The 23,305-nt window shown below is 36.7% G+C and overlaps 1 protein-coding gene and 1 long non-coding RNA gene across 4 annotated transcripts in view; one reads left to right on the top strand and one right to left on the bottom strand.

Annotated features, from left to right (window-relative positions):
- The window catches only part of LOC307191442, a 271,519-nt gene that overhangs the window by 130,538 nt on the left and 117,676 nt on the right, over positions 1 to 23,305 (top strand). The gene's annotated exons all lie outside the window — the stretch shown is intronic.
- On the bottom strand, positions 9,559 to 10,128 carry LOC307191654 (deoxyuridine 5'-triphosphate nucleotidohydrolase, mitochondrial-like). Its single transcript, XM_079931809.1, has one exon. It carries the CDS (start codon positions 10,100 to 10,102, stop codon positions 9,608 to 9,610), a length of 495 nt encoding a protein of 164 aa, XP_079787935.1. The 5' UTR covers positions 10,103 to 10,128; the 3' UTR covers positions 9,559 to 9,607.

Consider the following 23,305-nt stretch of genomic DNA (forward strand, 5'->3'; position numbering starts at 1 on the left):
TTACAATAGTCTTAGAGATTTCTCTTTATAATTATATCCATATATTGCATTCCTTTTTTATTATAATGAAATATTTTAAGCACACTAAAAATAGTGTGCCCAAGTGCCCACCTTCTAGCTTAAGAAATAATACTACAAATATAATTCAAACCTCCTTTATACAATTTCTCAATTCCATTGTCCTATCTCCTTTACTTCCTGGAGGTAACCACTATCCCAAATTTAAAGTTTATCAGTGCTGTGAATATTTTGGATTTTTATCAAGTATGTTTGTACCCCAAAATATATAATTTTGTTTTGTATGTTTTTAAATTTTACATAAAAGTATCATTCTGTAGTTAAATTGTATCAATGTATTTTTGAGTTTTATTTATGTTGATGCAATTTTCCCTACTTCATTAATTTCACTCTATATCCATTATTCTCTTGATAAATAGCTAAGTATTTCACTTTCTCATTACAAAAACTCAGCAATATATATGCTTGTACATGTGTCCTTGATCTTAAAAAATTGAAATACAAAGGAATGAAGTGAAATGGCAAGGGAAAAGAGAATAAAAGAAAATATTCAAAGGTATCACACATGTAAGGATATTGTTTCATGAAAATTCCTTTTTCCTCTAACTATGTGTGTACAGCATTGCAATATAAAAATGATTTTTTTACTGTGAATGATGGTTAATGTGTTTTTTAAAGTACTGCTCTAATATATGTGAATAGATACTGAATTCTTGGATAGTAGGGTACTGGCATCTTTAACGTAATGGATATTCCAATTCTCCTCTAGAATGGTGGTGTCAATTAAATTCCTCCAGCAATGAGGGAGAAGTCTTGTGGCTCCATATCCTCTGATGCTTTCAGGCTTTTGATTGTTTCACATAGTTTTAATTTAGATTGTCCTCACAGATGATGAGACAGATTATCTGTTCAAATTCCTATTTTTATTTTCCTTTTCAGTGACCTGCCCATTCAGAGTTTTTGCCACCTCTCTATTTTTCTTAACTATTTGCAGTTTGTTTTCTTATGTTATATAGTGGGAGTTCTTTATATAACCTTGGTCCTTGTCCTTCTGAATCCACCTGGTTAGAAATCATTTTCTTATTGTCTGTGGTTTGATTTTTCACTTACTTTGTGATGAACAGAGACTCATTTTTCAGTATAGTTGAATTAATTGAGTGCCACCATTTTGGTTTCTATCTTTAAAAAATATGTTTAAAAAAATATGTTTAAAAAAATCTCTCACTATGCTGTATTTTTTAAATTATTCTCTTCTATTTTGTTCTAGAGGATTTAAAATTTTCACATTTAGTGTTTTAATGCCCATGACACTTATTTTTACTGTAAGGTGTAGATCCAAGTTAATTGTTTTCTTTTTTCTTTTTTTTTTTTTTGGTTACACCATTCAGCATGCAGGATCCTAGTTCCCCAAGCGGGGATCGAACCTGCTCCCCCTGCAGTGGAAGTGCAGAGTCTCAATCACTGGACCACCAGGGGAGTCCCAAATTGTTTTTATTGAATGACAATTTATCTCAGCATATTTATTAAATAGACCATGTTTCCCAGTAATTATATTATTACTAAAATATAATATAACTGTGTTATTAAAATAATTTTAATAATTACTGCCAGTCATTAAAATCAGTCCTCTGACCCTGTTCTTCTATAATTATTTGCTAATTTTGAACATTTTCTTAGTATTTTAAGAATTAGCTTATCTATTAAAAAAATCCTTTGAGGAGTTTGATATGAATTACTTTGAATTGATAGATTTATTTTGATGTAATTAATTTTAATAAAATTTTAATTTAAGTATCGTTTTATATTTACAGAAAATTTCAAAGATAGTAGAGAGAATTCCCATATAGCACATACCCAGTTTTCCCTACTATCAATATTAACAGCTTGCATTAATGTGTACATTGTCAGAATTAATGAATCAGTATTGATACATTATTATCCACTGTAACCCATCTTTTACTCAGATTTCCTTCATTTTTACCTAATCTACTTTTTCTATGCCAGGATACTAGATTACATTTAGCAGTCATATCTCCTTAGGCTCCTCTTGGTGTGACAGTTTCTGAGAGTTTTCTTGTTTTTGATGACCTTGAAAGTTTTGAGGAAATATTTTGTAGAATCTATAATGAAAGATGACAATAATGGTGAGTGACATTATGCATTTGTCAAAATCCATAGAATTTCACATCAGAAAGTAAATTTTAATATGTGCAAAAAATTTAAAATGTCATTTGAGAGGTCGAGGGAACCCAGGATGGAATGTAGAATGTGACAGGAGAATCTAACTGTATTACAAATGTATGAAGCAACCTAACAGAAGAGGATGGGGGAAATGATGCTGAACTAAGCAATTTTGAAGACGACTTCTGTAAGAATAAAGTCATTTTATTCTTACTTAAAGGAAGGCTACATAAACACTATACTAGTTGATAAAGTTGTTTATCACAGGGGTACATTTAATAATTCTGAAGCTACTATACCTATATATTGTATTAAATAAATAGATGGTGGATGGTGAGAGCCAGGATTTTCATTGCTGGAGTAGGAGGTTACAGATAAGAAAGAAGTTAGAATTATGCATAATCCACATGGTAATGGATTAATGTTGGAGGGATCAGCATGAACTTTTGTTTAGGTTAATATAGATACAGATGGCTAAATAGGGAAACATTTATAGATATGTTTATAGACACATATATTTCCTTGCTCTATCAACTAAGAGAGCCTAGAAGCAATGATGCTCTAGTTACAATGAGTAGATGTAGCACTCAGATATCAGTTTTTAATACCATTCTTTAATAAAGACAATTAGCCATTTTCCTTGGAAAATGGCTAATTCTAAGAATTGGGCAGGGAATATGCAACATGAGCTTGCAGCATTGTGTAGTGTAGTGCTAGAAAGTTAGGTAATTCTCATTCCCCCGCACCCCACACACATACCACACACACAGACACAAACACACACACACACACTAATAGAATATGTGAAAGGGATTCAACAGCTAACTGAAAGGTTGAAATAGCCAAAGTTGAAATAATTTGAGGAACAAAACAATAAAGTAGTAATGGATTAGAACCCAAAGTATAAAATAAATATCCATGAGTCCATACTGACATAAATGATTGAATAAATAAGTAAATGATGAGAATAGAAAAATCCTCTGTGCAGAAGAATTCCAAATAATATATGTAGCTATTTTGCCCTCAAGAAGTGGAGCAAAACTCCCTACTCCTTAAGATGTGCTGAACAGAATGGCTTTTTTCTAAAGAATACCTTATGGAAAGGGGAATAAAGGAATAACTTTACAGTGAACAAGCCTGAAAAAGACTACCTCAACCAAAAGATCAGATCAACATCAACAGTGATAAGTTACGCTGGTAATATATAGCCTTGATATGATGTGATTAGAATGTAATGTCTATAGATTTTATCACTGTGGTCTTCTGCCCAGAATTCCTTTACTATGCTCGATTAAACATCAGACAAATCCCAACTGAGGCACATTCTATAAAAATACCTGACCAATACTCCTCAAAACTCTGTCATCAAAAACAAGGAAAATCTGAGAAACTGTTACTTCAAGAGGAGCCTAAAAAGATAAGACCACTACTTATGTAGTATTCTGGATGGGATTCTGAAATAGAAAGTAGAAAACGAAGATTAGTTAAAAATGAAGGAAATCTGAATAAAATATGGGTTATAGTAGATAATAATGTATCAGCTTTTACGCCTGTGTGTGTGTGAGTCTATGGACCATAGACTACATATAAAATCCAATGCTATAATGAGAAACATGGTGTATATGAGAGAGAGGGAGAGAGGAGAGGGGAAAGAGAAGAGGAGGGAATCTTTAGTCCTTGTATGCTCTCCTAGGTTTTGGTTTTTTTTTTTTCTCTCAAACTGGATTAAAGCCCTATAAAAGATTCATACTGTATTGAACAAAATCCCCTGATGTATAATCAAGGGCCCATAAAATTTTTCTTTTTCATTCATTTAGAAGCTCTTGGGGATGAAGAGTCAGGTGTTTCATATATTTAAATCAAATGAACACATTTAAGAATTTCGTTGAACCTGATACATCCGTACACTTAAGAAAGTCTAAGAGGGGCACACCAGGGCCTTCTTTCTTAAGGACACAGTGGGTACCTGCAGTCCTTGAGAGCTGGTGATTGATCATATACCACAAAACTCCTAGAGGACCACAGCCTGGGATAGGATAAAAGATAGTAGACTAAACTCTTTCCTTGTTCAGAGTCTCCTGCATCTTTATAGCCCTAGTATACATTTTATATAATATATTCTAGTAAACAAGCATACAACTCATACACTCCAAAAACATAGTAAAATAATGTTTACTCATTCTTTGGGTTCTGGACTCAATTCCAATGTGTGGAGGGAGGTGGTGTCCCCATACCACCAACCAATGTTCTGGACACTAGCTGTGTGTCTGACAATACAACTCAATTCTGTGTCCGACAATACAACTCAATTCTAGCTACCCAGAGATAGTATCAGATCCCACTGATAAGTAAGGGGCTCAGTCCCACAAGACTGCCCTCTACTTCAGAGGACAATTGCAAACCCAGGTTGTTACCTATGCTTCAGAGGTTCCCATGGTCCCCTCCTTGGGTTTGATTAATTTGTTAAAGTGACTCACAGACCTCAGGAAATCCATTTACTCACTAAATTACCCGTTTAGTACAAAGGATTTTAAAGATAGGATTAAAGGACCATTCAGATAAAATTTATCTCTGGTAATCACTCTTATTCTGGGAAAGACCAATTTAAATCCTGATGAAGAAATACGTAGTATGAGCAGGGGAGCTTCTGTCCTCATGGAGTTTATGGCTGGGCACAGTGGAAGTCATTTGTTCTGGGATGAATTTTCTATTACAGTTTTCATTTGTATTTCATCAAACTAACTTCCCCTACAGCAGTCTAGCAGCACTCTCAGCATGTGAGACTGTTAGTTTATGACAAATTACTGCACATGGTCACCTACCAGAAAACTGAAGGTTGCTGTATAAGATCAGTGAAAACTTGTGTATGGCACGATCTTAATTTATTTTATACATCACAGGATTCAGCTTCTGAGGAAAAATAGATTTTTATTACTCTTATTATAATGCATACTTAGAAGCTAAAAGCCGATGATGCTTACTAGTATTTTCTAGTTTTTTAGTATGTTTTAAAGGCTATGAATCTAAATTACATGTAATGATGTTAATAATGTGTTACCCATCATGAATAGACTTACATACCTGACTTTCAAAAATACTTCAGTAATATAGATGGTGACTTTGCATTAACTTATTCCTGGTCTCATGACTAATTTCCTTTGTGACCAACAGACCGTGGTCATGAATGGTGAATTAAGATTTCGCTGCAGCCTATGGCCATTGCAAGAGAAAAGTTAGAAGTCACAGATGGGAACTGATACCAAGATATGATTTTAATAACACCAAATTACAACAAATGAAACAAGTTAGTCACAGATACAGAGATAAAATCATGACACAATGACTCACATTATATCCAGAGGACATTTAAAAATAATAGCGACTGTAGCACTTGGTTTCTTCTTTTTTGATAAATGTTGTTAATAATACTTTATATTTGCAATTTGTAAACTTTTTCAAGTGTAATGCAGAATTAACTCTGATATTTTAAAATGTAGGAATATACGAGCCATAAATTAAAGTAAAATAATGGGAATAATTTTAGGAAAGAGATGTCCAACTCACTAGTTTTGACTGTCTAAACTGGATTATTACAGAGTAATACATTAGAGACTTTTTTTTTTGAGCATAATAAAGATGACTAAACCATTACATTATCAAAGTCTTGTTGAACAAAAGTGGTATTTGACTTAAATTTCAACTTCTTTTCAGTGGAATAAAATAGATTGCTCAGAAGTTAAAAAAGAAATTGGAAGGATAATTGCAACTTAAAAGTTAAGAGAACATGTTTGCAACTTAAAAGTCCTAAAGCAGTTGAAAAAGTAGAAGTTTAAGTCTGACAAAATGGAAGCTTTAAATGGAGGTTTTGAAATGAAAGACATACCTCCCTTTTCATTAGAGTACAGTTCTTTTCCTTACTTTATGGTGCCCAAACTTAATACAAATGATGCAAGAGCAAGGTTTTTTTTACAAACTTAATACAAGTGATGCAACTGCAAGATTTTTTTTTTTCTTCAACATATGTAATGTATGGCTACTACTGATTGAAGAGTTTTATTGTTCTCTTTATTGTGATATCATGCCTAGTGACGCTTTACCTTACTTGGAGAAACCTCAATCTGATTCTTCAGAAATGCTCAGTAAGCGATAATACCCACACTAAATTTTAATTCACTTTTGAGAACTTTCTCAAATGAACTCATAATGATTTTCCTTAGATATTTCTGGTAATTGTAGAAGGATGCACCACAAACCAATTCTTATAATAATGCCCTTTAGCGTCTCTTCTTTTGTGGATCTCAGCATTTCTATGACAGACTGTGTTATCACAGCTTTATAACATGACTGTAATTTAGCAAGTCACAAGCAGGAAACTTGTACATTTTAATTTAATATATTAAATTATATATATATATATTTTAATTATATTTTAATTGGTTAACATTAGACATAGGATAATAAAATGAATTCTTAGTGGTGACATAGTTGAAACAGCAGGGAAGGGGGCAGGGCAAAGCCTTTGAAAGAATGACATAGCCCAAGGACATGACATAAACTGATTAGAACCAAATGGGCCCAAGATGGCGGACAAGTCGACTTCCACCAGACCTTGAGCCTCAATATATGCTCACTGTAACCCATCAGCAAGCTAAATGACACACCCACAGGCGCCATGACAATTTCCAAGGCCAACCATAAGGATCAAACAGTGGGAGATGGCCCAATTCCTGGAAATCCTCGCCCCTTCCTGAAATAGCTGGAATACTCCTCCTACTCATTAGCCTATGAAATTACCCACCCCTATAAAAACTGACAACCCCATACCCTGGTGCCCTTCTCATCTTCTGAGTTGGCCCACACTCTTTCTGTGGAGTGTGTTTCTCTCTAAATAAATCCAGTTCTTACCTATCACTTTGTGTCTCACTGAATTCTTTCTGTGATGAGACATCAAGAACCTGAGCTTCATTATGTCCTGAAACCAGGTGTGTGATCTCAGTGGGAAGACTGTGGGTTTTGGTCAGATTCAAGTCCCAGCCACATGGGTTCAAGTCCCAATCTGACTTTAGCCTGGGTTCGAGTCCTGGCATGTGGGTTCAAGTCCCAGTCTGAGGTGCATGGTTTCACAGTCATGCCAGTATCACTTCTTTTGTGTATTGATTTTCTTCATACAGTGAGAAAGAGAATTGCTGATAAGAACTAGAAGGCTTGGTTACATGATATTTTCATAATTTGGCTTCATATTGAGCAGTTCAAGAGTCATCTTGAATTAGTAAATTGTACTTTATTCCAGGATGAAAGCCCTCTTTCTTCAAGATAACATTGTAGATGTATCACTTTTTTGTTGCATCAACACTGATTTGCAAATAACACAGCAGTGCAGTGATTCAAGGTATCTGTATGTGTTTCCAGAGATATAGAGCCCAGAAACATTCTTTAGAGGCTCAAACAGACTCCCTTCCAGTGGTCCTAAGGGTGCTGGTTGTACTCAGCCTCTCTGGTATAGGACTGTTGAGACATTTTGTTCCTGAATGCTCATTCAGGCAGATATTGGACAGCATAAGTTTAGAATCTCCTTTCAAATGCCCAGAAACCACATACAAAATACGTTCTATTTTAATATTTCACAAATAATAATATTTTTCTTCACCTAACTTGATGCATGTTCAGTTTTTAACAAAATTGGTAATTAACAAATTGGAATAATCAAAATTCTATACTAAATAGCATAGGGGTGATATGCTTCTAGATGTCTATGGATGTGTGAGATCATTTTCTCCAGTTACTTCACCTTGGTGATACCACTAATAATAATAAACATGAGAGTAAAACTGAATGTTTTTATTGAATGCACTCTTTATAGGATAATACCATGTTATGTATTTTTTAAGAATCATCTTCCTTAATCATCATAGCAATCCTAGGAGGTGGGTACTATTATCTATATTTTAGATTGAAGGGTTTCAGAACAAACCTCCCCCAAATATGTTACTTCTGCATGAAAATTATTTTGAGCTAAAGGCAATTGAGACCCTGTGGATTGAAGAGAAATTTCTGCCCCTGCTTAACTACTTAGAAGAATTTAAATTGGTCTTTCCCAGAATAAGAGTTATTACCAGAGATAAATTTTATCTGAATGGTCCATCTGTAAGTCAAGGCAAACATCTAATTACCCAACATCTGCTCTTCTTATTGTCCTGTAAATTACCCTCCTGTCCTTGGAAGCCTCAGGCCCCTAGCCTATTTCTTAGCTCAAGATGTCATATATATCTTATTGTTCTCTCTTTGAACTTCTCATGTATGTGGGGTCTTTGACCCTCTCATATATGTGGGGTTCCCATACATACAAAATAAAATTTGATTTTCTCCTGTTAATTTGTCTCATGTCAGTTTAATTCTTAGACCGTCCAGAAGAAACTCAAAGGGTAGAAGAAAGTTTTGAGGTTTTTTTTTCCTCCCACAACATACAGAAAACTGAAAGCTTAAATAAATTGCCTCATGTCACCCAGCAAGAGGAAGTGTCATGCATAGATCTTGAATCCTGAATCTTTGCTGGATGTGATGTTGTGATTTATAAAAAGAAACATGTGTTTGGTCTTTGTCCCATTTCTAGCCCTGAGCTTCTAAAACACTCAGAACTTCCTAAGTGGTGAGAGAGATAAAGGTGTCTTTTTTAATGTTAATGAGGTGACTTTTGAAATGCCCCCAGGTCACCTAAGGATGGGGGCTGGTTGCCAGAAAAAACAACCATGTGATTGAAGAGTTGTAACTTTAAGTTCCACCCCTTGACCTCTGGGGAGGGGTGAGGGGCTAGAGGTTGAAATGGTCACCACTGGACAAGACTTCATCTCTCATGCTTATGTAATGAAGCCTTTATAAAAACCCAAAGAGCTTTTAGGTTGGTGGACAGGTGGAGTTTGGGGAGATTGACAAACTCAGAGAGAGCATTGGAGCTCCATACCCTTTCCCCATACCGCCCTGTGTATCTCTTACATCTGGCTATTCCTGAATTATATCTTTTTATAACATACTGGTAATTTAGTGGGTAAATGAGTTTCCTGTGTTCTGTGAGCTGCTTGTAAGCAAAAAGAACAAAGAATCTTGCTCATCATCCAGTTGAAGAAAGGTTAAAATGCAACCCACTGAAGAGCCCCACCAACAGTGTGCCCTGAGAAGAGTTTCAAGACACAAGATTCTTGAATCTTCCCATACGTAGATAAGCACTAAAACCATTAACCTGAAGTACCAGGATTTTGTGATAAGCAGTAATCTTTTACAAAGATATATATATATATATATATATATATATATATATATATATATATATATATATATATATTTTCACTTTAAGCAAAGCCTTTATTTTCAAGGAAAAAGTATATTTTCTCATTTTCTGTTCTTGTCATAAATTTTAATTATTTCCAGTGGAACCAAAACCTCCTGAACCCCTTTCAGTGTCATCTAAAACTTGAACTTCCTCTATTTCTGGGTAAAATATCCGTTCACAAATGAGCTGTGCAATTCGATCACCCTTTTTGACTTCGAACTTTTCTTTGCCAAAATTAAACAGTACAACAACAACATTTCCTCTATGATCTTCATCTATGACACCAGCTCCTACATCTATGAAGTGTTTTGCAGCCAAGCCAGAACGTGGAGCTACTCTCCCATAGCACCCAGAAGGAAGAGCTATCTGAATGTCTCTTTTCACAAGGGCTTTCTCCATAGGTGGTACTGTGTAATCACAGGCACTGTATAGGTCATAGCCCGCGGCGCGCTCAGACCCCTTGGTCGGAGCGGTGGCGAGCTCCGAAAGCCGGACAAAGCGGAGCCGCATGCCGCCCTCCTCCGCAGGCCGGGCCCGTTTGCTGGGGGAGATGACTTGTGCCTCTTGACAGCAGGGCATGGCAGGGCAGAATGTGAGCACAAAGGGAGCAGGCGGAACAAGAGACAGCAGGATGAGCGCAGCGCACCAGTTCTAAACTTCCTGCCAACAACTCCCTGCCCCGCCCCCCCAAGATATATATTTTATTACATTTATTTCCCAGGACCACTGTCCTCCCCCCCCCAAAATATATATGCTGGCTCTTGGCTCTTTCCCCCCCTCTTTGGAGCAGTTCCTCAGAGTTATCTGAGAGGCTATCTCCTGGGCTATAGTTCTAGTAAGACTCTGAATAAAATTCAACTCACAGCTCTTATGTTGTGCTTTTTTTTTTTTTTTCCCAGTAGACATGCTCTAGCAAATTAATCAAACCCAAGGAAAGGTCATGGAAATATGATTTATAGCCAGTTGGTCAGAAGTACAGGTAACAACATGCACTTGAGATTGGCATCCTGAGTTAGAGTGGGTTGTTGGAACCTCCAATTTGTAGCACATGAGTCAAAAGACTGGTCACAACCTGGGCTTTGTTGACCTGAAACTAATTAACTGCCTGATAGTTATCCAGCAAAGATAGGTTTATTCAGGATTGGTGGAGAATTGCAATTTGGGATCAGCAGCCATGGTGAGCCACCTGCAAGTCCCCACAGGGCAAGGAAAGGAGCACACTTTTATAGAGAGGAAAGGGAAGTTAGGAGGGTATAGTAAACAAAGTCTGTGCCTTTTCGTTGGCTGAGTCCTTGCCAGGAAAGAAGAGGAGTCTTTCTCTATCCTGTTGGGCTCTGCTATCTTCACCATCTGTGAGAGCTCTCCTTTCTGGTCTCCCAACTCTAACTGAGGTTTCTGTTTATTAATTTTTTATAGCCTGCAATTGGCATCCAAAGTGGAGGGCAGTCTTGTAGGATTGAACTATTTACCTGTGGAATCTGATGCTACCTTTGGGTAGATAATGTCAGAATTCAGTTGAATTGTAGAATGCTCAGCTGGTGTCTGGAGCATTGCTTGGTGGTGTGGAGAAACCTCCCTTTTCACCATGAATTAGAATTCTCCACTCCAGAACCCAAATATTGGAGTATCCTGTAAAATAGCCTTGACATTTGGTTTTAGGTTAAGTTACCATGCTTTAAAAGTATTGTTAATGTCTTAGATTATTTTTAAGTGTGTGAAATACAAAAATATGTTACTTTTTGTGCTAAATAGACTCACAGTCATCAGTGGACTTTGCCTGTACTGAAAAGTAATGGTATTGCAAAGGCAGTGAGGACAAATACCATGGACAGCACACAGAGTTACAGTGTGCACTTGCTTTTCCTTCTGCTTCCTTTTAAAAAAATAGTTTTATACCAAATACTAAAGAGGTCATGAAGTCAAGATATGAAGACAGTCTGACTTTCTTGAAGATTTGTGTTGAAGAAAAATTGAAACTTAGATGACAGTTGATGAAATATGTAATCTGTGATTCATCTGTCCTCCTCTAAATTCTAGAATTACTTTCTCCACTCATTTTGTCAGCATTCAGAAATCTCAAAGGACTCAAAACATAGCCTAAGACATTAAAAAATGGCATAGATGAAATACAAGAACACACGCACATTTTTTCCTCATCAGCGATTTCCAGGCAATAGTGGTGTAAGTGTATTTCTCCAATACATTGGCTGAAAAGTAGAGAATTAGAACTATATTTCTCTCTTTTCTCATCTACTTCCTCTTCTTTTGTATCTTTTTTCTTTTTCAGCTGAACTATTCTTTCAGTTATTTTCCTTTACTTCTCTTCTTACCTTCTTTTCCTTTGCCTCTGGTCCTTAGAATGCAGATGTTGAGAATTGTGTTTTGATGAGTTTGAGAGATATGCAAGGGTAGCTGAAGTAATTCCAGCTTGAGTTTTTGTTTTATGATAAGTTTAAATCAGAGGGGAAAGTTGGGTGTGAATAGTTTCAAAGGATTTTTTGTGGTTCTCTGAACTTAAGACCTATCTGGTTAATAGAATAGAAGAATTAGTATAATATGTTGCTTAAGAACACGTTGGAGTAAGATTGGCATTTTAAATCTGGATGTTCCATTCACTAGCCATGTGTATTTATTATTGACTCAATTTCCTCATCTGTAATAATGGAGACAATGTTACTCCATAGGGATGTTATACTTATTAAGTTGAGTGATGCATACCAATTGTCTCATTTCATGCTTCTGAAAAAATAAATGCTATTTCCCTTTTCCTTATCTAATGCAAATCCAGTAGTTAGCATGGGGTTTAAATTTAAATAGGCCTAGTTATTCGTAATTGTTCTTATGAGAAGAAAATGTTTCTATGTATCTTTAAAAGTCAACTAAAACATGTTAATGATTAGAGTAATACCTCGCTGATCACTTTTTGTCGTTGTTTTTGTCGGTTTTGTTTTCTGTTTTACAAGAGAGTTTCTTCAGCGGGTTTTAAAGTCTAGTTTCATTTCAAAATGAAGCAGTTTCCACAACTGGATGGACCCCTTGCAATCCTGTGGATTAGGTTATATTAATCTTTCCTTACCAGCAGGGATTTTTCCTCCAGATCAGTGCATGGTTCTTTGCCCAGTGTATGGAATGGCTGATTGTGCTTTTGTCCCCCTATGAAGCTGGAAACTGGGCAACCAGGTGTAATATATAATTAGTGTGTCCCAATCAAGCATCATCTGTGTTGTTCCTGATTTCATTTTCCATATCTGAAATATACCCGTCTGAGCTAAAACTCACTTTACTTTTAAACATTCTACAAATGTGACTGAAGTGTTTTTCATATTGAATGCTTTTTTGACTTCTTAAATAGGGGATTTGGAGATTTTGAATGACTCTAGCCATGCAGTATTACCATGAATCATCCAGTAGCTACTGAGGAATAGTTATGTTAGACTTCCTCTATCAACTTTTAATGAACGTTCACCTCATTCCTCTAAGCCACAGTTCATCTGCCGCTGATTGCTGCTGTCTATGGATATTTAGATATCAGAGGCAGCATCCACCCTTATTTTAATCTACAGGTTTAATGGAATGAAATAAAGGACTTTAATGGAATATTATGTTGACGTTAGAGGGGTTGTGGTGGCCAACAAGTAATGGCATGGAAAATATCTTTGATATAATATACAGTTGTCAACTTAAAAAATTGTTCACAACCTAAAAGTTGAGAGTTATCTGTTACTTGGCAGGAATTTTTAGGACTTCAAGCCTAGGAGGCAGCATCTCAAGTAACCCTGAGAGAACTGCTCCAAGGATGTGATGGGGAGAGCCAGAATATATAGGAGTTTTGCAACAAAGGGCAGGTAGTCTGAAAGTCAAAAGATTATTGTTAATTAAAAAAAAAAAAACAACCAGATATGTCAAATTAAGGAATGTAGCACTTTTCTGTGTATGGGAAGATGCAAAAGTCTGGGCTCACTGAAATCATTCCTTTGATATACACCTCAGCTCTCTGGGGCCAGTATCTTGTGTTTTCACATCCTGAGTTTCCTCAGGGCTCACCATGGGGAGTGGCTGCAGTCTGATGGCTGCTAGATGGCAGGTATTCTTTCCTTCCTGAGTTTCCTCAGGACTCACCAGCTCACGTTAGAGGACTGCAATCGCTGATAACTGTAACATACTTTGTTTATTGATATGGCAGGCAATAGTCCATTTCTCACAGTGATAAAGGAGAAAGAATACATACTGCAAATGTACAGCATTTATTATAAAAGATGTATACATAGATTAAAATGCAGAGAGAATGTTAAAATGCTAATGGAAGTTTTTAAAGGCAATTTAAGCTATTGGTGCATATTTTTATATATATTTAGAATTTTATGTATTGACATTGCTTCAAAAATAAAATGAAATATGTTAAACTTTAGGAGTTTCTTACATTTCTGTGTAGTTGATCTGAAAATGAGTGGATTTTGCTTGTAGAATTGTCTATAAATTAAGGGTGCATAGGCTTTGAATGTGAGACCAATGGATTTCCCTTCTATCTGGGTGCATGCATTTAGCATAATGAATTCTACGTCCAGAATTTTTGCTGTTAGAACTTTTTGAACTTATCTCTGGTTACTAAGCTGGTTTCTGGGCAACTGAGGTTTTAGACAAATTGCTATCCCTTTCCACTCATGATTGTTTCTCAACAATGATTAGAATAACAGTAATATAAAAATAAGAGACATTAAGAAATAATGACACAAATCCACAAGGGCTGATTAGGAGGGCTTCGCAGTGGAATATTTTTCAAATCACTTACTTCTATGATCACAATGATTTTCTTCAGTATTTCAGAGCATTCCTCCTACCTGGACTGCTTTGGGTAGATGGTCTTCTTCATTGTGAAAGATGCAAGGAGCCTAACTAAAGCCAAGGATCAGTTACTGCTGTACATGGCTAACAACTTCATTCCAAACAGTGAAATATAACCCTGAAGAATATTATTTTGACAGATATATCCACAGTGTTTTTTAAGATGCATATACTAGAGCAGTGATCAGAGGTGTCTTTACTATAATGGATGAGGAAAGTGTTTTATAATTCAAATGTGCAGGATGAGTTTGAAAAATAAAATTTGTGAAGCCAGGAAATTTAAGAGATTGTGTAGAGGTAGCAAATATCACATGATTTAGTTTCTTAGGATTGGTGTAAGAAAGTACCAAAAAATGGGTAGCTTAAAACAGCAGGAATTTATAGCCTCATGCTTTGGAGGCTAGAATTCCAAAATCAGGTCTATGCTGGCATCTCTGATGGTTCCAGGGGAGAATCCATCCTTGCCTCTTCTAGCTTCTGGCATTCCTTGACTTGCAGATTAATCTTTCTAGACACATGGCTGACTTCTCCCTACCTGTCCTCATATGATCTTCTCTCTGTGCATGTCTGCCTCCATGTCAAATCTCCCTTTTTTATAAGGACAGCAGTCATATTGGACAGTGCCCATCTTAATGACCTTATTCTAAAGTGATTACCTCTAAAGGTCCTATTTCCAAATAAGGTCACATTTTGAAGTATTGGGGGCTATACTTCAACATATCATTTTGGGGGACACAGTTCAACCCATAACACCTCATGAAATGACAGCCATAATAAGGGGAAAGTGAAAAATATTTATAATCCATTGACCATAAAATTGAGACGATCCAAAAATAAAGTGAGAATTTGATCATGCATGGTTTAGATTTCAGTATACAACACTCCTACACCTCATAAAGAAGCACCTTCACATGCTAATAATATTATGATGAGAAAAAATGAACTATGTTTGAGGCAAAACAACATGCTATGGGAAGCTGTGAAGAAGTTTAAAATGGCTTAAGTCAAAGGCCCAGGACAAAGCTAGGAGGAAAAGAATTTTGTATGTCCAAAATTATTAAACAGCTTATGCGGTAAGATCTTCCAGCCTACTGTTGTCCTAGTATTTTTCTCTATGATGTTGATAAGTGGATGTCAGTCAGAATTTTCCAGTTTTAGTTGTCAACATTGTTTCTTGGAGATAGAATAGTGGCCTAAATTCATTCTTCTGATGCCTATGTTAAGTTGTCTTGGGGTCTGAGCAGTTGTGAAATTTTGCCTTAGATTATTCTCCCTGGCCTTAGTATTTCAGGGTTGGTAGGTTTTGCTTGACCTGTCCATGGGGCATTAGAGGTATTCAATAGAACTTCAATTCAGTAGAACAGGGATTCAGTAGAACATCTGTTATTGTACCAGCTAAAAATAAATTACAATTCGTAAACACAAATATTTTTTTAACATTCTATGTAAAATAATATATTATATTTTAACATCAGAGGCACTGATTGTATTTATTAAGACTTTAATACAACTAAGGACCATAAAAGTATCTGTTAAATGATTGAATGCCATAGAGTAAAAAAGGTGCAAATAGATCGGTAGGAAATTTCTCTTCTTATAAATCTGATTTAATATTTTGTAGAGGACTAAGTCCTAGTCTCCAATATATTGGTCTATATTGTTAGAAAGTAAAGAAATTGGTAGCTGGTCATATTAGAAATGTTCTAATATATACTCGATGAATAATTTTAGGGTTATTAAAAAAGAAAATATTATAAGAAAATATATCCTTACCAAACTCAAAAGGTTAAATAGCACTTTCAACTTAAAATAATTGTGTTTCTTCTTTTTTGCAAATCTTTTTTCTCCTATCCCATTCCACCTACAAATATGTTTAGTGTTAACATTAAAGACACCAAATCAAAAATATGTGTTACTGAAACAATAATCACTGAAAAGGAAATTTGATACATCAAAATACATCCAAATTTATTTTAAAATAACCTTTTCTAGAGGCATAGCTTGTTCAGACTCATGTAACAGAAAATATTGCCTACTAAAAGGAAACTTGAAAAGATTCAGTTTAAAATGAACTCTTTTAAATATCATTTCAATATTTTTAAATGAAACCCTTTGAATTATGGAAATAGCCTTCTAATAATAGCAAAAATATGCATGAAAAAGACACTATAATTTATTGCTTGCAAAACATCTTAACTTGTTTTCAGATGCTCCAGAGTTGACATTAGATATATTCAAAGCAGAAAATAGATGTTAAGGAACTAGCACTGAGCAGTAATGTCTTGGGACACAGCATTTATTATTTCTAGGTCACTGCAAGGTCACAGCTGAAATAAAGAAAAACATCATGAAATCTCAAACTTGACCCACATATTTTTCAGTCTGCTTTTGGATTTTTCATTTTGGTTGAGCTTTCTTGCTCCCAGATCTGTACCTGACCTTCTTCACAATCTCCTGATCATCCACACTGGTCTGTACCTCTTTCCTCCTGAGTCTTCTCAGAGACTCTGGATTTCTGCTTCAGCCTTAGAATATACCCACATCTTCTACAGAATCTCCTATGGCAACAGACTCAGCCTGACTCAAAGATATTTAACTTTCTAGGCAATTTTATACTTTTATGAGAATGAAAACATATTTTAATTCCAAAGCATTCTATCTTTTTTCTAAACACTTAAAGTCTTCTCAAGCATATTGTCTATGAATAGTTAAGATGCATTGCTCATTAATTTTTTTGTAGTCCAACAATTTACAATTACTTCCAAATTTCCAGACCAATGCTTTTGCTTTTTCTCTTTTCTGCAACATTTCAACATCATCATAAAACATGGCATGGAGAATTTAGTCAGAAGTTGTCAACCCTAGATTTAGTTTGGAATAACCTACGAAAGTAAAAACTTCCAGAGGCCTGGTGTCACCCCCAGAAATGTGATATAATTGATCTATACGGACTTGGGCATCAATAATTTTTAAAGATCCTAGGTGATTCTAATGTTCAGATGGAGTGGATAAACCCTGAACTCAACTTCCAGAATCCACAGATAAATGTGAACTCTTCTCCCAGTCTTTGGATATTGTAAACTCTATCTTTGAAGCAAGATAGATAACTAAAAATTTACAAACTGAAACCAGAAAAAGAGTTTTGTTTGTGGTTTGTACTCTTATTTAAGGCATTTATAAATATGAACAGTAAGAAAAGACAATTTTCTTCCTTGTTTATTCTGAAGAAATATTGCTGAGGAATGCTTTGCTTCATTTTTGTACTTTCCCTGTATTTTATTTCGTAAGAATTTTAATATTTAATCAAGCCATTCAGAGCCAAGTAATTTATCCAGGTTAGGTCTTCTGGTAAAGTTTTATACTTTAAACATGTAGGTCCTGCACATTATATATTAGACTTATTTCAACATATAACAGAGGTTTGTGGCTATTATAAATGTGTGAATGGGATATTTTTTTAAAGATTTTACATTTCCAATCACTTATTACTTATGTGTAGGAAAGTAATTTTCTACTGTTGATCTTGTGCTAACTCATTTTACTCAATGATCTAGATTTTCTGTTAGCTCTATTTTATTCCTTTTAAGATAATATTATAAAATGACAATTTTGCACTCTCTTCCAATTCCTCCCCGATATTCACATCTCCTATTTCTGCTTTTATTGTTCTTTTGAACTGCCTAGGACTGTAGTATAATTTAAAATACTTTTGGTGATAGTGAATGTACTGATCATTGTTGGTAGCTATTCCTTTGTTCTGTTTTTCAATCAGTGACTTGATTTTTAAAATCAGTTATACAAAATTCCCCCAAAGTACCCCATTTGGTTCAGAGAAAACTGACCCAGCTGCAGCTTCAAAGCTAAATTTTATTGATCAGAGACCTTCAAGATGGTGGAGGAGTAACACGTGGAGATCACCTTCCTCCCCACAAATACATCAGAAATACATCTACATGTGGAACAACTCCTATAGAACACCCACTGAACGCTGGCAGAAGGCCTCAGACTTCCCAAAAGGCAAGAAACTCCCCACGTACCTGAGTAAGGCAAAAGACAAAAGGAAAAACAGAGACAAATGAATAGGGATGGGACCTGCACCTCTGGGAGGGAGCTGTGAAGGAGGAATGGTTTCTACACACTAGGAAGCCCCTTCAGTGGCAGAGATAGGTGGTGGGGAAGCTTCGAGCCACAGAGGAGAGCGCAGCAACAGGGGTGCAGAGGGCAAAGTGGAGAGATCCCCGCACAGTGGATCAGTGCCTACCAGCACTCACCAGCCCGAGAGGCTTGTCTGCTTACCTGCCGGGGCGGGTTGGGGCTGGGACCTGAGGCTTAGGCTTTGGAGGTCAGATCCCAGGGAAAGGACTGGGGTTGGCTACGTGAACACAGCCTGAAGGGGGCTAGTGCACCACAGCTGGCGGGGAGGGAGTCCGGGAAAAGGTTGGACCTGCCTAAGAGGCAAGAAACCGTTGTTTCGGGGTGCGCGAGGAGAGGGGATTCAGAGCACTGCCTAAACAAGCTCCAGAGACCGGCACAAGCTGCGGCTATCAGTGCGTACACTAGAGACAGGCATGACATGCTAAGGCTGCTGCTGCAGCCACCAAGAAGCCTGTGTGCGATCACAGGTCACTATCCACACCTCTGCTCCTGGGAGCCTGTGCAGCCCGCCACTGCCAGGGTCCCGTGACTCAGGGACAACTTCCTCCGGGAGAACACATGGCGCACTTCAGGCTGTTGCAACATCATGCTGGCCTCTGCCACCACAGGCTCACCCTGCATTCCGTACCCCTCCCTCCCCCAGGCTGAGTGAGCCAGAGCCCCCTAATCAGCTGCTACTTTAACCTCGTCCTATCAGAGCGAAGAACAACCACCCTCAGCCGACCTACATGCAGAGGCAGGGCCAAATCCAAAGTTGAACCCCAGGAGCTGTGCAAAACAAAGAAGAGAAAGGGAAATATCTCCCAGCAGCCTCCGGAGGAGTGGATTAAATCTCCACAATCAATTTCATGTAGCCTGCACCTGTGGAATATCTGAATACACAATGAATCACCCCAAAATTGAGGCAGTGGACTTTGGGAGCAATGATGTATATATATATATATTTTTTTTTTTTCCCTTTTCTCTTTTTGTAAGTGTGTATGTATATGCTTCTTTGTGTGATTTTCTCCATATTCCTTTGCTTTCACCATTTGTCCTAGGGTTCTGTCTATCCTTTTTGTTTGTTTGTTTCTTTGTTTCTTAGTACAGTTTCTAGGGCTTCTTATCATTGGTGGATTTGTTTTTGGTTTGGTTGCTCTCTTCTTTTTTTTTTTTTTTACTTTTAAAATTATTTTTATTACACCCCACTTTCACCAATGGACAGATCATTCAAAATGAAAATAAATAAGGAAACACAGCTTTAAATGATACATTAAACAAGATGGGCTTAATTGATAGTTATAGGACATTCCATCCAAAAACAACAGAATACACTTTCTTCTCAAGTGCTCATGGAACATCTCCAGGATAGATCATATTTTCATTCACAAATCAAGCCTTGGTAAATTTAAGAAATTTGAAATCATATCAAGTATCTTTTCCGATCACATGCTATGAAACTAGATATCAATTACAGGAAAAAACCTGTAAAAAATACAAACACATGGAGGCTAAACAATACACTACTTAATAACCAAGAGATCACTGAAGAAATCAAAGAGGAAATCAAAAAATACCTAGAAACAAATGACAATGAAAACACAATGACCCAAAACCTATGGGATGCAGCAAAAGCAGTTTTAAGAGGGAAGTTTATAGCAATAAAATCCTACCTCAAGAAACAAGAAAAATCTCAAACAAACAACCTACGCTTGCACCTAAGGTAATTACAGAAAGAAGAACAAAAACACCCCAAAGTTAGCAGAAGGAAAGAAATCATACAGATCAGATCAGAAATAAATGAAACAGAAATGAAGGAAACAATAGCAAAGATCAATAAAAATAAAAGCTGGTTCTTTGAGAAGATAAACAAAATTGATAAACCATTCGCCAAACTCATTAAGAAAGAAAGGGAGAAGATTCAAATCAATAGAAATGAAAAAGGAGAGGGAACAACTGACACTGCAGAAATACAAAGGATCATGAGAGATTACTACCACCAACCATATGCCAATAAAATGGACAACCTGGAAGAAATGGACAAATTCTTAGAAAACCACAAACTTCCGAGACTGAACCAGGAAGAAACAGAAAATATAAAAGGCTAAACACAAGCACTGAAATTGAGACTGTGTTTAAAAATCTTCCAAAAACAGAAGTACAGGACCAGATGGCTTCACAGGAGAATTCTATCAAACATTTAGAGAAGAGCTAACACCTATCCTTCTCAAACTCTTCCAAAATATAGCAGAGGGAAGAAAACTCCTAAACTCATTCTATGAGACCACCATCAGCCTGATACCAAAACCAGACAACAATGTCACAAAGAAAGAAAACTACAGGCCAATATCACTGAGGAACATAGATGTAAAAATCCTCAACAAAATACTAGCAAACAGAATCCAGCAGCACATTAAAAGAATCATACACATGATCAAGTGCGTTTTATCTCAGGAATGCAAGGATTCTTCAATATACCCAAATCAATCAATGTGATACACCATATTAACAAATTGAAGGACAAAAACCATACGATCATCTCAATAGATGCAGAAAAAGCTTTCACCAAGAGTCATCACCCATTTATGGTAAAAACAGTACAGAAAGTAGGCATAGAGGGAACTTACCTCAAAAAAATAAAGGCCATATTTGACAAACCCCAGTCCTCTCCCTGGAATATGACCTCAGAAGCCCAAGCCTCAGCTCTCAGGCCCCACCTGCCCCGACGGGTGAGCAGACAAGCCTCTCAGGCTGTTAAGTCTGGTCGGCACTGATCCTCTGTGTGGGAATCTCTCCACTGTTCCCTCCGCACCCCTGTTGCTGCACTCTCCTCCGCGGCTCCGAAGCTTCCCCCTACCCAGCCCCCGTCTCCGCCAGTGAAGGGGCTTCCTAGTGTGTGGAAACCTTTCCTCCTTCACAGCTCCTTCCCAGAAGTGCAGGTCCCGTCCCTATTCTTTTGTCTGTGTTTTTCCTTTTTTCTTTTGCCCTACACAGGTACGTGGGGAGTTTCTTGCCTTTTGGGAAGTCTGAGGTCTTCTGCCAGCCTTCAGTAGGTGTTCTGTAGGAGTTTTTCCACATGTAGATGTATTTCTGATGTATTTGTGGGGAGGAAGGTGTCTCTACGTCTTACTCCTCTACCATCTTGAAGGTCTCACCCCCATATTTTTATGTTAGTAGTTTCACATGGGAAATTTTCAAAAAAAAATAGGCAGAACAATACAATAGATTTTATAACTGTAAGCACTGCAATATAGACTTACTCCTGTGTGGTCCCAAAGTATTTTGCTCATATGAATCTAATTGCACTTGTTACAATCTATTATGTCTGCCTTTGCTTCCCCCAACTGCAGTGCTTACAGTCAACATATAAAATCTATTGTATTGAATATTTCATTCAAATATTCTTATATGTATATTTACAGAATCTTTTGATTTTGTTCCTAACCAAGCTCACTTATCTATTTAAAATTTAGAAACACATATTTTACTATGCAACTGTGACTAATATATCAATAGTGCTCAATCTTGTTATTAGAGCCAAAAACAGCAAGGAAACATTAATTCCTCATTCTTACTTATTCCAGCTCATTTACATTTGTTGTGCTTATGTTTAGTTGGTTGATTAATTGAGTAAACTTTTGGCTACAATAATAAAAGTCAGAATAACAATAGATTAATCCACATAGAAATTTAATTCTCTCTTACATATAGTCAGAGCAAAAAATGTTCCTGGTGTGATATGGTGGCTGTATCAGGCTCTATCAGTGCAAGAGTCCCAGCCTCCTTCTATCTTGCTGGTCTGCTACACACAAATGTATGGACACCAAGGGGGGAAAGTGGTGGGGGGAGGGTGATGTGATGAATTGGGAGATTGGGACTGACATATATACACTAATATGTATAAAATGGATAACTAATAAACACCTGCTGTATAAAAAATAAAATTAAATTAAATTCAAAAATTAAAAAAAAAAAACCCACTCCTTTTTGATATCAGCATTCCAGCTAGCAAGACTGCGAGAGGCAAAAATATAGGGCATCACTTTGCCTCCTAAGGCATGGCCTGAAAGTTATCCGTGTCACATTCTCTCAAATCCCATTGCCTAGAAGGCAGTCATATGGCTATACCTAAATGCAGGGAAGGCTGGGAAATAACGTCTTCAGCTGTCATATATGTATTAATCTTAACATTGAAAGGGTGGGAATGGAAATGTAAGACAACTAGCAGTGTCTGCTGCAGTTGGGTTCATTCTCATTTTGTTACCATCCTGATGTCAAATGGTAATATACAGCAAATATGAATATAATGTCTAATTCCTTTGCCTATTGGAAGAAGAGAACACCAATCTTTTTGGCAAATCATGTGATCTTCTAAGAGCTTCTTTTTAAAATATTTGATTAATTAATTAATTAATTAATTTATTTATTTTATTCTTGGCTGTGTCTGGTCTTAGTTGCTGCACGCGGGATCTTTGTTGTGGCATGTGGGCTACTAGTTGTGGCACGCGGGCTCTTAGTTGTGGCACGCGGGCTTCTCTCTAGTTGTGGTGTGTGGGTTTTCTCTCTCTAGTAGACATGCGGGCTCAGTTGTGGCGTGCAGGCTTAGTTGCCCTGCAGCATGTGGGATCTTAGTTCTCCTACCAGGCTTTGAACCCACATCCCCTGCATTGGAAGGCAGACTCTTCACCACTGGACCACCAGGGAAGTCCCTAAGAGCTTCTTATAGTTGGAAGTTATACAAAGTCTGGCATACTAATGGTGCTGATATACTGTCATTTAGTTATTTGCAGAACAACATTTACATGC

This window comes from Stenella coeruleoalba (genome assembly GCF_951394435.1).
Source record: "Stenella coeruleoalba genome assembly, chromosome: 9".
Lineage (NCBI taxonomy): Eukaryota > Metazoa > Chordata > Mammalia > Artiodactyla > Delphinidae > Stenella > Stenella coeruleoalba.

Coding starts and splice junctions, on each gene's coding strand:
- LOC307191654 (XM_079931809.1), bottom strand. CDS start 10,102: ATGCCCTGCTGTCAAGAGGCACAAGTCATCTCCCCCAGCAAACGGGCC.